Genomic DNA, 17,270 nt, shown 5'->3' with positions numbered 1-17,270 from the left:
TTAAATTTTCTCATATATACAGAAATAGACAGAAAACTAAATTTTTTTCTGTATGTCTTTGTGGTAGGAATACTTTTAACAAAATTACAGTAGAAGCCAGTGGGAAAGACAGTTTGAACAGCATGTGCACAATTACTCGGACTATTATATTATTAGTATGTGATAAAGCATTTTTATACTTGTTACTGCATTTTCATGAAAACTCAGTAAGTAGTTGGGCAAGTGAAGAGAAAAAGAATACAGTTCAGTATCTTGCTCAAGGTCATGATTTACTTAAAGGAAAAACTAAAACTAGAATCAAGATTTTCTGACCCTTTGAGTAACACATTTCACTTTACCACAGAGCCCAATATAGTACCAAAAGCTTTACAGACAGTGATTCATACCTATATTAGGTTCTAAACCGATAAGGAATCTACATTTCATTTTGGGGAAAGCAAAAAGATTTATCATGAGAGCAGGTAAGTTTGGTGTCCAAGAGAAAAAGTAGTGCCCTTAAATTTTGGGATGATTGTACTCTTCAGTAATCTCAAATGAAAGAGTTAATTTTACTATATTTTCTGTTTTTATCTTCCTGCTATTAAATTAATTACAATTTCATGTTTAGTGGACATATGTGAGAATAAGTTTATGATTATATTTTCAAATTATTGTAGCCTTAGAGGTAAGATTTTCTGGTGTATTTATACCTTTTTTTTTTTCTTCTAACCATTAAATTTTTTTAAAAGGGTGAAGCCACTTCATTATATATCCTGGCTGGTTGGACATGAAGGCAAAGGCAGCATTCTTTCTTTCCTTAGGAAAAAGCAAGTATTCAATTAATAAGTATTTTCAGTATAGCAATCTCTGAAAAATAATAGACATTAAGTATTATATAATGCATTCTTTTACTTTAGCTGCCAGGAAGCCTAGAATAAGATTTAATGCTTAGTTATAGTCATTTTAATAACTTATATTATTTTAATATCCATATTATATTTGTGTATTTCCTTGTAAGCTACCTTTTAGCCCATTATTGGAAGTTATTTGTACACAAAATTTAAAAAAATCATAAATGAAAGTAATAGATTCCAGAATTACGTAAAAGAATTAGCTCTAATCAATAATTTATATTTGACTGAATGGTAAAAAAAATCAGTTATTTAAATGCTATGGATCTCCAGGTTTTCCCAACCCCAAAGCTGGACTTTAATGAAAACTTCATTGGGTAGGTAAATCATAATTAATAGATGGGACTGCAAATGGTATATGCAGCCATGTTAGCAGAATGTTTCCTGAGCATTAAAGCACCTGTTTAAGTCACCTGTAGCCCAATAATAGAAATATAATTTTATAATCAGGACTAATACATTAAAGTAATTCCTTGTTTGATTTTTCTATAAATGAAATAGTATGAGAATGGAAGGATAGATGAGAAATTTAAATAAATATTTTTAAGACACTTGTGTGTACTAGAACATTCAAAGAGAACTAAGAGGGCAGAGTTAACTATAAAATAATAAACTAATGATACTGGGTTCCTATGTACCTTACACAATATATGTTATATGCTTTGAGCTGTGCACAACGTTTCTACCTGACTGAGCTTTATTAGAATTTCAGACTCTATTCTGGTGTCCTCTCTTTGTAATTTTTCAGAATTAATCTAGTCAGAGAAAGGTATAGTCTCATTGCTTGTTCCTTAGACAACCTATGTAGGTTAGCTAACAGCCTTAAAGAACTCACTTGACATTCGATGTAAGTATGTATTAGAAGTGTCTTAAGGCCTCTCCTAGGAGTCAGGTTCAAAAATGGTGAGGCTGGGCGCGGTGGCTCTCGCCTGTAATTCCAGCACTTGGGAGGCTGAGGTGGAGGATTGCTTGAGCCCAGGAGTTTGAGACCAGCCTGGGCAACATTGTAAGACACTGTCTTTATTTAAAAAAAAAAAAAAAAAAAAAAAAAGGTAAGCAAAATGCTTTCCAGCAGCCATCATTTTAATACTTTGTGCTGTTCTCTTCAAAAGGAATGGTTTTCGTTTAATAAAGCTGTTAATGTTTTACTATGTTGCCGTATCTGTTCGTATTTGCATTAAACAAAGACTGTTATTTCCTTCTGGTGATTCCTAAATGTATCACAATTCCTTGGGAGGCCTTGTGCTTTTAAAATTTGCACTTTTAGATTTACTGTTGGAAAGTATATGTTTACATCAAAGGCTGAGGTTTCTAAATTTTACATAGAAAGCCTCTATATTTTGTTAATTTGAATGTCTGTAGACGCCAATCCAGGAACATTGATTGGGTTAATTTTTTCCCCACCTGTAGATGCTGGGCTCTTGCACTGTTTGGTGGAAATGGTGAGACGGGATTTGAGCAAAATTCTACTTATTCAGTGTTCAGCATTTCTATTACATTGACTGATGAAGGTTATGAACATTTTTATGAGGTAAATAATTCAAATTGACTTGTTTTTTCCTTTTACCTAGGTATCCTTTTATGCAAAAGACTAATTTGGATGTTTTGTTTTCAGGTTGCTTACACTGTCTTTCAGTATTTAAAAATGCTGCAGAAGCTAGGCCCAGAAAAAAGGTAATAAACACTTCTTGGAATGAGGCCACGAGCCAGTCCTGGTATATTTGAGGCTTCAGGCTGCCAGTAGACATGCTTTAGTCTTGCCTTGATGGTTTTTCAGGCATTTTCTGCTCTGTTTCCTTTATTGTCTCCATATCCTTATCCCTCTACATGTGAGTGTACACTAAGACTTTATACATATGTGGCCAGTCCCTTTATTTTCATGCTTCTCTTTTATTGTTGATGCTTCTATTGAGAAATTTTTAAACTTTTATTCTAGGTTCAGGGGTATATGTGCAGATTTTTTATATAGGTAAACTGTGTCACGGTGGTTTGTTGTACAGATTATTTTGTCACCCAGGTACTAATAGTTATCTTTTCTAGTCCTCTCTCTCCTCCCGCCCTTCTCCCTCAAGTAGGCAGAAATTTTAATGTATCTTCTAATTATAATTTTCTCCTTCACAGAATTTTTGAAGAGATTCGGAAAATTGAGGATAATGAATTTCATTACCAAGAACAGGTACTGGAAGTCAAATTCTTTTTGCATGTTATCTGTGACTGAGTTGAAACTGGTGTCGACATTGTTCCTCTTTTTGAAAGTGTCAGTGGAGTTTTAATTCTGCCATTCTGTGTCATGTGAGTCTCTAGATGTCCTTGAAGCTAGCTGAAAATTAACTATTAGGTTTTTGAGTATTTATATTGAATAAGATAAGGCAGTGAGAGGATTAAGCAGATGACACAGATCATGTTGTGTGGTAATCATTTATCTACATAGTCATCCATCTATCCCTTCAATAAACATTCATGGAGACTTGTTATGGTATTTAATATTTTGGGAATTCAAATATTGTGAAGACATTCTATAAGGTAATTTATATTTACCATGTAGAATGTTAGAAACATTGTGCTTTGGAATTCAGGGGAAGGAGAGCATTTTCCTTGATTGAAATAGGCTCACAGGCTGGGCACTGTGGCTCCTGCCTGTAATCCAAGCATTTTGGGAGGTCAAGCAGGCAGGTTGCTTGAGCCCAGGAGTCTAGTAAAGGACTGGGCAGTGTGGTGTTTTGGGAAGCGTATTGGATGTGTTATGAGGTCAGAGTTCTGATGTCTACTTTGCCTGTCGTTTACTCACTGTGTGACCTTAGGCAAGCCATCTAGCCATCTAGTCAGGAAAAATCCGACTGTGTTTCCTCATTGTAAAACATGGGACTGGAACTACTTGGTATCTGAAGGATCTGTCAGTTTTAAGAGTCTGTGTATCTGGGTGCTCGGTAAATACTTGAATTGACTGTGTTCCTCTGGAAAAATATTTCCATTTCATGTATCAGTGAACTGGTGGTCATTCTTTCAGTTTTAAATTGAAATAATGTTTTTGTGAATATACCTTTTTATCTCAAGACTTTTATCTGACACTCACATTTTAATTATTTTGAAATTTAAATTAGAGACAGAGTCTTGCTATGTTGCCCAGGCTTGCCTTGAACCGGGCTTAAGCTGTCCTCCCGCATTGGCCTCCCAAAGTGCTAGGATCACAGGCATGAGCCACCTTGCCTGGCTAACACATTTTTTTTTTTTGAGACAGTCTCGCTCTGTCATCCAGGCAGGAGTGTGAGTGTGGTGGCACAATCTTGGCTCACTGCAACCTCCACTTCCTGGGTTCAAGGGATTCTCCTGCCTCAGCCTCCCGAATAGCTGGGACTATAGGCATGAGCCACTGTGCCCGGCCCAACACACCTTGATTTCTACATTTGCCTTCCAGCGGATATTTGTCACTGTCTGGAGACATTTTGGTTGTCACAACTCAGGGTGGGGTGTGGGGTGCCCCTGGGATCCAGTGAAGCCAGGGATGCTGCTAAATATCCTGCATTGATTTGATTCATGCTTTTTACAAATAGTTTTTAGATGATAGTGCTGTAGTGATAGGTCACCTGCCTTTATTGTTCACATAGTCATGTGGGGCACTTGACTGGTAAACAGGCATTCATAGTTCAGTGTGGTAATTGCTGTCATTAAGAGGCTGTGATAATGACTAGAACCTAATGGGTTATAGGGCTCAGAATGATGCATGAGGGGTATGAGTTTAAGCTCCCTAAGGGAGTAGCTATGGCTATATTTTCTTAGAGTTTTTTTTTTTTTTTTTTTTTGGAGATAGGGTCTCACTCTGTTGCCCACGCTGGAGTACAGTGGCACGATCTCGGTTCACTGCAGCCTCAACCTCCTGGGCTCAAGCAACCCTCCCACCTCAGCTCCCAAAGGAGCTGGCACTACAGGTGCACACCACCACACCCAGCTTATTTTTGCATCTTTTGTAGAGACAGGGTTTTGCCATGTTGCCCAGGCTGGTCTCAAGTAATCCAACCACCTCTGCCTCCCAAATGCTAGGATTACAGGCGTGAGCCACTGTGTCCAGCCTACTGAGCATCAGATTCTTAAGCTGCAATTATATCTCGTTTTGTCTGTTCAGAAGCTTTTGGTTTCATTGTTAATAAGAAAGGGAGAAAGTATTTGTATCTTGTGGTAAATCAAATATAATAATGGAGAAGTTCTGGTGTGAAATAATTGACCTCTTTACAGACAGATCCAGTTGAGTATGTGGAAAACATGTGTGAGAACATGCAGCTGTACCCACTGCAGGACATTCTCACTGGAGATCAGCTTCTTTTTGAATACAAGCCAGAAGTAAGTAGGTTTATATGTCTAAAACTTACTTTTAGGGGAAGAGGAGGGTGAGAAAGTACGGAGACGTATTTAAGAACCATGGGAACGAAGAAAACTTAGTTATATTTAGTCAGGATTTTTGTTTGTTTAAACAGAATTATCAATAGTTTTCTGAATAATTTCTCATGTTTCTTTTACATAATTAAGTTTTAATATAAGAGGAGAAAATCAAAATCAGTACTTGTTAGGTACTATTTTAATAATTTTCAAATGTTGAAACATCTACTGAAATAGTTGAAGTGATTCCTAAGAATTATGTAGTTTCCCTGTAAAAAGTACTTAGTTGTTTAGCTCACCTTTTAATTCAGTTGCAGAGTCGGGACAATTAAATTTTTAATCATTTTGAAAATATTTATAAGAAAACTTAAAGGTTCCCTGAATTAGAAACATATGACTCAGGGATAATGTTACATGCCAATGAATTGTTGGTCGGGGTCATTCCTTCACTAGTGGAGAATAAGTCATTTTGTTTCATACAGGATAGCAGGCGTCAACCAGAGGTGACTTTGCCTTCCAGGGGATATTTGTCACTGTCTGGAGACATTTTGGTTGTCACAACTCAGGGCGGGGCGTGGGGTGCTCCTGGGATCCAGTGCGTAGAAGCCAGGGATGCTGCTAAATGTCCTATAGTGCAGAAGTCAGGATCCTAAAATAGTTATCTGACCCAAGATGTTAGTAGTGCTGAGACTGAGAAATTACAACATAGGACATTCCTTGAGAAATTTTAGCATAGACATTCCTAAACTATTAATTTTAAAGAGGACAGGGAAAGGTAAAGGAGGAAGGAACAACCATACATTCTTGCCATGTCACTAGGATGGTTGTGCCCGGTAGGGGCTGGTTGTGTTTTTTTCTGAACCACCATTTGTTGTTTTTTGCTTAAATAAATGGTGTTTAAGTAGTAGTTAGGGTTCCCAACCAAGCCACAAAATTCTGTTTAGTCCTTATTGTAGCTGGAGGATTATTGAAGGAGGCCCTACCTTGGCAGCGTTTTACTGATTCCTGGATATGAAGTGATATAAAAGATAGCTGTTAGGAGCATAGTCCTTGGTAGCATGTACAAATTGAGTTAGAACTCCACTTTTGCCACTTCCAGCTGTGTATTATTCTGTACAAGTTACATAATCTTTAACCGAGCAAATTACTTAACCATCACCCTCTGAAGCTGACTCTTATTTTGTGTAAATCAGTCTGTCTTAGGATTGTTTTTAGGAATAAATGAAATAATGTGTGTTAAATACTTCCTGGCTCACAGTGGAAGCTTAGTAGTAAAGGATAGCTGTTTTTACTGCTAATGCTGTTAATATGTAGGATTTAAGATAAACACTGTTTAAAGCATTATCAAGAACATACTTGATATTTGCCAACTATACCTCAATAAAATAGGAAAAAAGGTTCTGAAACACTGATGAGACTTTGTAAATGAGGGTGTTCATGAACTGTAGGTATTTTTATGAGCATAGATCTTGGAGGTACCTAACAATGTGATTTTTGCCTTTTTAACAGAGATGTATTAGGTTGAAATTGTGTATATTTCTTTCCCCTCTTCCCACTTCACTAGGTCATTGCTGAAGCCTTAAATCAGCTAGTTCCTCAAAAAGCAAATCTTGTTTTACTGTCTGGTGCTAATGAGGGAAAATGTGACCTCAAGGAGAAATGGTTTGGAACTCAGTATAGTATAGAAGGTAAAATATTTCAACAATTGTCTTACATTTAGGTATATTTAACTTACCTGGAAAGGTTTAATAATTTAATGGTTCTAGAGGGGGAAAAAGTATAATTTTTTTAAAAGTTCACTTTGAAATGAAAATTACTTATACTACTGCACAGGAAGTTATTTTCTGCTATGTTTATGTTTACTAACTAGTGAAAAAATTCTGTTATCTTGGTATTTTAGGGGCAGAGTTTTGAATTAGTTTTTGAAAAATGCTTCTCAAATGTCAGTGTGCATTTTTGTCACCTGGAGATATTACTAAAATACAGATTATGATTCAGAGGGTCTGGGTAGGGCCTGAGATTCTGCATTTCTCTTTTTCTTTCTTTTTCTTTTCTTTTCTTTCTTTTTTTTTTTTGAGACGGAGTTTTGCTCTTGTCCAGGCTGGAGTGCAATGGCACCATCTTGGCTCACTGCAACTTCTTCTGCCTCCTGGGTTCAAGCAGTTCTCTTGCCCCTGCCTCCTGAGTAGCTGGGATTACAGGCATACACCACCACGCCTGACTAATTTTGTATTTTTAGTAGAAACCTGTCTGGGGTTTCACCATGTTGGTCAGCCTGGTCTCGAACTCCTGACCTTAGGTGATCCACCCACCTCAGCCTCCCAAAGTGTTGAGATTACAATTGTGAGCTACCGTGCTCTGCCAGATTCTGCATTTCTGACAATCTCCCAGGTGATGCCAGTGCTGCTGGGACCACACTTTTGAGTAGCACGATTCTAGAATGCCTGGATATGTGTCAGTCACAGTTTTCCTGAGAAAGGAGAATTGATTTGTAGGCCAGCTGATAACTAGTTTATTATTAAGAGAATGTTGAACATTGCATTGTTTATTGGGTCAGTTTATTTTTCTCCTTTACAGATATCGAAAACTCTTGGGCTGAACTGTGGAGTAGTAATTTCGAATTAAATCCAGATCTTCATCTTCCAGCTGAAAACAAGTACATAGGTCAGTAAAATAGCAATTTTTATACATAATCCATCCATGTGCTAATAGGCACCTGTATAGCACATTATATTTTACAACATATCATAGGAATTTATATTTGAGATTCCCAGTAACATTCTGAGGTTGGCATTACTATTTTCTTACTTTTCCAAATGAGAAAACGGGGGGTCAAAAAAGCAAAGTGACTGGTACAAGACTGTTCAGTTGGTGAATGAGAAACCAGGACTTAAACACAGATCTTGGGACTCTGAAGTTTATGCTTTATCCTGTATAGCGTAGCTGATTCTTCCATACCAGTCTCCTTAGGGATTGCCATTATCTTTCCAGATTGTTCTATTGCTTTTCAAACTGCAGGTGGCAGCCCATTAGAAGGTTGTGAGGTCAATGTAATAGATTGTAAGGTCAATGTAATGAGCCATGAAAGCATTACAAAATCAGTTAGAATAGAAAATAGCAAAATGTTTCATTGCATGTAGAAAGAATGTTATTTTAAGAACTTTTGTTTCAGATGTCTGCCTATCTGTCTACTAGCTTGCAGTGGAAAACATATTTCTAAGTGAGTTGCAGAAAAAAATAATTGAAAGCTACCAATCCTAGGTCCAAGGTTTTAGAGTTGCTTATAACTGTAATTTACTCAGAACACTGTATTTCCTAGCCATTCATTACATGTCTAAATGTATACCCAAAATAATTGAAAACAGGTACTCAGACAAATACATGGACCTTCGTGTTCACACAGCACTGTTCACAATACTCAAAAGATGGAAACAGCCCAAATGTCCATCAGTGGATGAATGTATAAACAAATTGTGATGTATACATACTTTAGAATATTACTCATAAAAAATGTAGTACTGATATATGCTATAATGGGGAAGAACCTTGCAAACATCAAGCTAGACACAAAAGGTCAGAGATAAGTCCATTTATATGAAATGTTCAGAAAAGATAAATCCGTAGAGACAGAACATAGATTGATGATTGATAGGGGCTGAGGTGAGTGGGTAATGAGGAGCAATCCCTTAAGGAGTAGGGGATTTCCTTTTGGGGTGATGAAAATGATTTGGAACTAGCTAGAAGTGGTAGTTGCACAACATTGTGAATGCTTCTGAATTGTTCACTTTAAAATAACTAAGTTTATGTTATGTGAATTTGCCTTCCATTAGGAAAAAAAAGCCTTTTAAAAAAAGTATTAGCCAAGTGCTGTGGCTCATACCTGTAATCCCAGCACTTTGGGAGGCCAAGGCGGGCACATCACCTGAGGTCAGGAGTTCGAGACCAGCCTGAGGAACATGGAGAAACTTCGTCTGTACTAAAAAATACAAAATTAGCTGGGCATGGTGGCGCATGTCTGTAATCCCAGCTACTTGGGAGGCTGAGGCAGGAGAATCACTTGAACCCAGGAGGCCGAGGTTGCAGTGAGCTGAGATCACACCACTGCACTCCAGCCTGGGCAACATGAGTGAAACTCCATCACACACACACACACACACAAACACACACAAAGTATTATCTATGTTAGACATTTCAGTTTCACATCTTGAACTGTAAATAATCTAAACACCCCAGTTAGTTTATTATTTCAGTTTTTTGAGTTAGGGTTTCACTCTCTTGCCCAGGTTGGAGTGCAATGGCATGATCATGGCTCACTGCAGCCTTGACCTGCTGAACTCAAGCAGTCCTCCTGTGTCAGCCTCCTGAGTAGCTGGGATTACATGTGTGCACCACAATGCCCAGCTAATTTTTAATTTGTTTCTAGAGATGTGGTCTCTCTATGTTGCCCAGGCTGGTCTCAAACTCCTGGCTTCAAGTGATCATCCTGCTTCAGCCTTGTAAAGTGTTGGGATTACAGGCATGAGCTACCATGCGTACCAAATCCAGCTCTTTTACATAAATATAGCAAGTACTCAAATTTTAAAAATTAGCTGTTTTTCATCTGTGTGTTGATGAAACTGTCGTTTTAATTAACCAAAAGGAAGAGTTTGACTTTGTTTGAGCAGAACAATTTTGTAACTTTTCAGATGTATAGCATAAGCTTGGTAAAAGGCATTCTCATGAATTAATGGATTGTTTCATAAATTGGTTTATGAAACTATCCTGACTAAAGGCTCCTCTCTCAGTTAAAATTGTCTTTAAGAAAGGGAATGAAGCAGAATGTGTAGCAATCAGAATCAGTTGTTGGGAAATTCCAGATCTTTAGAGTTTATTTACTTTAAGACCAACATAGTTTTCCCTTCAGTATTGGTTTACGAATTTAATATATTCTAGTATTTGAATTTGGCTTATTTTTGCCACACAGAAAAGTTACTTAGACTCCTGAAGCCAGATTACTGGGACTCCTGCTGAAATACTTGAGTGAATTATTATTATCTTCTTTTATTAGCCACGGACTTTACGTTGAAGGCTTTCGATTGCCCTGAAACAGAATACCCAGTTAAAATTGTGAATACTCCGCAAGGTTGCCTGTGGTATAAGAAAGACAACAAATTCAAAATCCCCAAAGGTAAAATGTTGCCCTCCTGTTACTTCCCTGCTGAATTCCAGTGTTCTCTTTAGATGCTCTGTTTGACATGTGATAATCTGCTTGCTATTTTGGTCCTCCTTTGTGGAGGAGGCTAGGGCTGGGTGCCTCTATCAGCCACCTTGAAGCCCTCTCACCCTCCCTAAAAGGAGTAAAATAAGTAAAACAAATATTTCTCCACTTGGCAGCAACTTGTTTCCCCTGTGTGTATCACCTCCTTCTCTTTCCCCCTTCGATTTGAAGACCTTTTCTAGGCTTATCCACCAGATTTACACTGTGCTCCTGTGCTGTCGCAGAAATCCTTGTGGACTCCAGTGTCCAGGAAGTGAACATTTAAGGCTAGAATGAAATTGTTTTTAGGTTTTTTTCTGTCAATTAAATGAAAGCAGAGCCAGGTATTTGGCCATCTTAAGGAATTGGTGTTATTTGAACATTGTTTTTAAAAAGAGGTAAGAATATACAAGGGAATTATTCAAAGACATAATAGATAGCCTAGTCCAGCATTACAAATGTGAAATCCCCACCAACTGCCTCCTTCTACCATTTTGTTTTCAGCATAAAGGAAGCATAGTATAGAGTTAAGTAGACTCTAAAGTTCTTATCTTTAATATTGTGGCCCTAACCGTGTTGCTTTTTACCGTTCTGTTCTCGAACATGGCATAAGGAACTTATTGAAGCCACATGGAATCATAGGCTGGGTGCTCTTGTATGTCCTTTAACCCATATCCCCAACCTCAAAACACAACTGTATTGTAGTTGTGTGGGATTCTTGAGTTTATTGGGAAGTTATTTTCATTATTTTTTTTGAATAACTTAGGAGTTTCTAAAAACCTCCTTAAATTCAGTTTCCTTGGAAAGCCTCCGCTATAAATTTGTGTGAATGTTGGGGTTGTTCCCTTAATGTTCTTAACATCTGTGCTCTAAGAATTTTTCCTGACTGAAGCTATTAATAAATACGAGTATTTATAGGCCTCTCTGTGTATCTGCCCATGCGTCTGGTCTTCCCATAGATTAAAGAGTGCCTTCTGGAACTCGTTATTTGGAATGGTAAATACTACTTTTTGAAGACCCTTAAGAATAAAGATGTAATGAGGATTTAAGGATTAATAGTTTATTTCAGAATTAAAAATATCTATATTAGGGGAAAATAACAGATGTATAAAATATTTGAGACCCCTAACCTTTTCTATCTATGGTCTTTTTTCTTTCAGCATATATACGTTTCCATCTAATTTCACCCTTGATACAGAAATCTGCAGCAAAGTAAGCAAGTGTCTTTTTTTCCGGAAAATATATTTTTTAGTTATTGAAAAACTATTTTGTTTGTTTCATTCTAAATCATTCTGTCATTTTCTCTATCCATATTTGAGCTATGTTGCTGATTTATGTATTTTTTTCTGTGCTCCAAACAAGTTATTTGTATTATTACCAAACATTAAAATGGAACTGTGGCTGTTGCATTACCAGCGCCCATTGGTGAAACATGCTGATAGTGTAGACTAGAGCAATTAGTTCCCAATTACTGGATGGGGAAAAGTCCTTAAAGATCAGTTTGGGTGAGTGTCCAGTCTATAATGAGACTGATGGATCTGTTGATTCTGTATTTATAGAATACCAAGGAATGTGATTATTCCTGTTCTTAGCAAATCCCTTATATATTTATGTAGACAGCTTTCATTGTGGGAGGCCAGAGAGCCTAAAATGTATCTGAACAGAGGAAATACTTGGGAAATGTTGGTGCATTTCTTCTTTCTTTTCCTACTTAACTGTAAAATCCAAACTTAAAATGACAAGCAGCACTAGAATTTGTTAATATTCACTCTAAAAAATGCATTCCCATACCTCATATTTTTAATCAGTCAGAATGCCTAGGCTTGGAGGGTAGACAGAGCCTTCAGGCCAGTGCTGCTGATGCCTATTCCATTTACTTCATTGTACAATATAAATATTATCATTTTGTATGTGTACCTGATGTGAAAAAGACTGGGAAGCAGTGCTGAAGGTAGGAATTCTATAATACACCTCTGAAACTGAATCCTGAGTAAGCTGTATTACCTTTGAACTCAGCATACAGTTTTACATTCTGGAGTAGAGAATTTATACTCTCTAAAAATGAAGCTGCTTACTCTAAATTGAAGCAAATCTATTTCCTGTGTCTTTCTTACCAATTAAAGATGCCATTTGCATTTTGTACTTCTTAGTGTGGTCCTCTTTGATATCTTTGTCAATATCCTTACGCACAACCTTGCGGAACCAGCTTATGAAGCAGATGTGGCACAGCTGGAGTATAAACTGGTAGCTGGAGAACATGGTTTAATTATTCGAGTGAAAGGATTTAACCACAAACTACCTGTAAGTACAAGTACTCTGTTTTCCTTAGAGAGAGCATTAAAATACCATATTTATATAGAGGTATGTGCATGGGATGCTGTACAGAGAAAGAAATGTTTATTAATGTGGATTATCTTGAATATTCTTGGCTGATGACAGCTATTCTGTGACTGACTATACATAAGAACAACATATGTTTTATTAATTACTGGCAGTGCATGGGATTATAGCCCATGCTTTAGGATTGATTTCACTTCCCTTTGCTGTCAGTTTCTCCACAACCAACACTGGCATTTAGGATTGGTTCTAGCTAAATTTTTTACCATACAGGAATAACCTTTTTTTTTTTTTTTTTTTTTTGAGACAGATACTCACTCTATCACCCAGACTGGAGTGCAGTGATGTGATCTTGGCTCACTGCAACCTCTACCTCCCGGGTTCAATCAGTTCTCATGCCTCAGCTTCCTGAGTAGCTGGGACTACAGGCATGCGCCACCACACCCAGCTAATTTTTGTATTTTTAGTAGAGATGGGGTTTCTCCATGTTGGCCAGGCTGGTCTCGAACTCCTGACCTCAAATGATCTGCCTGCCTCAGCCTCTGAAAGTGCTGGGATTATAGGCATGAGCCTCCATGCCGGCTGTGGAATAACAAATTTGACTGGTGTTTTGCCTGAAATAGAGTAGAACTCAAATGCTTGTGCCCTTACTTCCTCATCTTATGCTCCTTCTCATTGTTTCAAGTATGTGTGTCTTGTTTCCCTTCTAAGTTTATGAACCTTTTTGAAACAGGGTCTGTATCATGTCAGTTATTAATCTCTTAGTGAGGAATATGTTCCAGTATTGCTTCATCAAAAACTTCTTAAGAGGAGGGAAAAATAATGGGTTGTTAGCTAAGAGAGTTAGATTACTGAATACCAGGTAAAGTAATATAATATGCCCAATAATAAATTTTATATCTAGGTTTCTTGGGTAGAATATATATTATATTAAGATTTAGGGAAATAGGTTTATACAAGAAAATTTTTAGAGGAAAGGACCTGCCAGAAAGACCTGTGCTAGGTGGTAATAGCCTTCATCTTGGCAAAAACTCAAGAGAAGAGTGCAGCTGTCACCTTTTTATGCCTTTTCCCTTCTCCATCTCCCCATGGAGCAAAGATTGGTCTCAGAAGGAGACGCCATGGAATATTTTACTTTGTCAACCTTCTAAGTCCTAAATATAATGTAGCTTAAGTTTCAAGCAGATTAAAGCCTAATTCAGTGGTTGTCATTTGGAAAATATGTTTTAGAATTACCTGGAGAGCTTATTAAAAATACAAACTATGGAAAAGTATTTGATGTTCTTGAATTTGTGAGGCTTACTTAGCCTTGATATTAAAACCTAATATAGAACATATATGTATGTATGTATGTATAGAAAACTAAAGATCACTTTTATCTGCAGAATATAGATGTAAACTTTCTAAAAATTTGAAAATTAAATCCAGTTTAGCAAAAAGAATAATTTAAGTACCAGGAATGCTAGGGTTGTGGAATATTAGGAAATTGATGATCATAAGTCACCATAACACAAGTCAAAGGAGAACCACTGTATGAATATAGTGATAAATGGTGATAAATCATTTGATAAATTTGAGTTGGCATTCCTAATAAATAGGAATGGAAGGAAATTACTTAAGTATAAAAACCTCGGCCTGGTGCTGTGGCTCACGCCTGTAATCCCAGTGCTTTGGGAGGCTGAGGCGGGTGGATCAGGAAGTCAGGAGATTGAGATCCTAACACAGTGAAACCCTATCTCTACTAAAAATACTAAAAATTTGCCGGGCGTGATGGCAGGCGCCTGTAGTCTCAGCTACTCGGGAGGCTGAGGCAGGAGAATGGTGTGACCCTGGGAGGCGGAGCTTGTAGTGAGCCGAGATCGCGCCACTGCACCCCAGCCTGGTCAATAGAGCGAGACTCCATCTCAAAAAAAGAAAACCTCAAAGAACTTATCAGCAGATATTACATTAACTGATAAAATGATGAACACTGACATCAGGAACAAGCCAAGAATAATCCACAATCATCTCTATTATTCTGTTATTGTTTTAGAGGTTCTGGCTATTACAGTAAGATGAAAAAATGAAATAAAAACTTTTTTTTGGAAAAAATATTTTTCCTTGCAGATGATATGATTATATTCTTAGAAAACCTCATATACCACTAAAATTAAAAAAAAAAAAAAAGTAGGTGTGATATGGCTGGTCAAAAGACTAGTATATCAGAATCAATGACTTTTTTTCCCCCGTAGTAGCAGTAACCACTTAGAAATGGAAGCCAGGCACAGTGGGATGTGCCTGTGGTCCCAGCTCCTCCGGAGTTTGAGGCAAGAAATACTTGAGTTTGAGGATACTTAGCTACGATCGTGCCACTAGCCTGTGCGATATAGTGAGGTTCTGTCTCTGAAGAAAAGAAACAAACAAATGGGTGGAAACAATCTTACATTTATTTACAATATTGAGGAAAAACAAATAAAATGGCTAAGAATAAACAGGAAAAGTATAGGACCTATCTAAGGACACACTACAAATCTTATTGAGAACACCCATGAAATGATAAAAAAAAAAAAGGAAGAATTGTTCCCAATTTGACATTATTTAGGATTTTGGACCCTTAAGATTCTTTAAGGCCAGGAGGCTGAGGCAGGAGGATCACTTGAGGCCAGGAGTTTGAGACCAGCCTGGCAACATAGGAAGACCTCGTCTGTACAAAAGCAACAAAATTAGCCGGGCATGGTGGCGCCTGCCTGTAGTCCCAGCTACTCAGGAGGCTGAGGTGGGAGTATTGCTAGAGCCCAGGCATTCGAGGATACAATGAATTACGGTCAATAGTACCACTGCACTCCAGCCTGGGTGACTGGAGTGATATCCTGTCTCCAGGTTAACACCCAAACAAACAAAAGGTCATTAGTAATTTTCTTGTGTCCCCCCCACAATGCCTAGTACCATGCTCGATACCCTGGTAAAAACCAAAGAGAAACATTTCCTTCCCTGATACATAGTGGATTTCCATGCTTCTTAAAGTGCTTCCTTCTTTTTCTTTTAGCTACTGTTTCAGCTCATTATTGACTACTTAGCTGAGTTCAATTCCACACCAGCTGTCTTTACAATGATAACTGAGCAGTTGAAGAAGACCTACTTTAACATCCTCATCAAGCCTGAGACTTTGGCCAAGTGGGTATAAATGAGATGAGCTTATATTTTGAGGACCTGAAAGTATTAGTCTTCCTATTAGGTGTGGGGGATAAGGCTGTAGTTTCAGTGCTAATTTTCAGCCATGTTTGAATTGTGCTGTAGTTTAGGAAACCAGTCCATAATGTTAGAGTATATCTAACCCCAGCTTATGTAGCTAGCTGTGAATGGGACTGAAAGCAGCCTACTGTACTTAGAGACTAAAAGTAAAGAAGGCTGTTTTCACCAATCATTATACCTAAATAATAGTTAAAGAAGTGCTAGTTTTGGGCTGGGCATGGTAGCTTATACCTGTAATCCCAGCACTTTGGGAGGCTGAGGTGGGAGGATCACAAGCCTCGAAGTTCAAGACTAGCCTGGGCAATATAGCAAGATTTCATCTCTACCAAAAATTTAAAAATTAGTTGGGTGTGGTGGCACATGCCTGTAGTCCCAGCTACTTGGCAGACTGAGGTGGGAGGATTGCTTGAGCCCAGGAGGTTGAGGCTGCAGTGAACCATGATCATGCTACCGCACACCAGCCTGCATGACAGAGATAGACCCTGTCTCATAAAAAAACAAACAAAAAACCAACCAGAAGAAGTGCTGGCTTTATTGTAGCCCCGAATTATTTACTGGTGATTTTAGTATGTTGGTGATTAGTAGCAGAGTTAAATTGCTAAACATGTCACTTATCTAGCAATCTTAACTATCCAGAATTCAGCCAAGGTTCCAGAAGAGAGCAGAAAGGCAGCTACACAGTCTGTGTGCTAATACTTAAACCCTCTGCTCATAGGCAATGCCCTTGGGCCTTCAGTTAGAGCCTGTTTTTACTACTTGAGTCCAGGGCTAATTGTAGCCTATAGGATACTTTTGTGTGAATCAGAAAAAAGTATCCCTTTGGGGTACCCTCTGTTAGCAGGTAGAGCCTTTGTGGGAGGGAGAGGAAAGTCCTCTGAACAGACATACCCGTTTGTGCACATGACTGGCTAGCCCCTACTTGACCTTGTTGCCCAGGGCATCTATAAATAGTGAACAGCACAACTTTATGTAAAGGTTCTGCTTTTGACACAGCTATAATGAACCCATCAGTTTCCAGAATTAGAAAGAAGGGGTCAGGAGTCAGTCATGTAATAACTGATATTCTGAACACAGAAAGTTACAAAAGCTATTAACCAGATACATGTTAGAAAGGACATGGACACAGGGAAGGGAACATCACACACTGGGGCCTGTTGGGCGGTGGGGGGCTGGAGGAGGGATAGCGTTAGGAGAAATACCTAATG

At 38.0% G+C, this 17,270-nt stretch overlaps 1 protein-coding gene across 4 annotated transcripts in view; it reads left to right on the top strand.

Moving 5' to 3' along the window:
- The window catches only part of NRDC (nardilysin convertase), a 98,838-nt gene that overhangs the window by 71,615 nt on the left and 9,953 nt on the right, over positions 1-17,270 (top strand). For all 4 annotated transcript variants that reach the window (XM_050802660.1, XM_050802663.1, XM_050802662.1 and 1 more), the window contains 11 exons: positions 729-806; positions 2,301-2,421; positions 2,506-2,564; positions 3,012-3,066; positions 5,121-5,225; positions 6,826-6,949; positions 7,839-7,925; positions 10,309-10,428; positions 11,658-11,709; positions 12,648-12,798; positions 15,860-15,987. In XM_050802660.1, coding sequence (XP_050658617.1) covers positions 729-806; positions 2,301-2,421; positions 2,506-2,564; positions 3,012-3,066; positions 5,121-5,225; positions 6,826-6,949; positions 7,839-7,925; positions 10,309-10,428; positions 11,658-11,709; positions 12,648-12,798; positions 15,860-15,987 — 1,080 coding nt within the window. The remainder of the gene's footprint in view (positions 1-728; positions 807-2,300; positions 2,422-2,505; positions 2,565-3,011; positions 3,067-5,120; positions 5,226-6,825; positions 6,950-7,838; positions 7,926-10,308; positions 10,429-11,657; positions 11,710-12,647; positions 12,799-15,859; positions 15,988-17,270) is intronic.

The sequence above is a fragment of the Macaca thibetana genome, chromosome 1 (assembly GCF_024542745.1).
Source record: "Macaca thibetana thibetana isolate TM-01 chromosome 1, ASM2454274v1, whole genome shotgun sequence".
NCBI classification, from domain to species: domain Eukaryota; kingdom Metazoa; phylum Chordata; class Mammalia; order Primates; family Cercopithecidae; genus Macaca; species Macaca thibetana.
The sequence above is the reverse complement of the archived record's forward strand: the minus strand, read 5'-3'. Positions and strand labels throughout refer to the sequence as shown.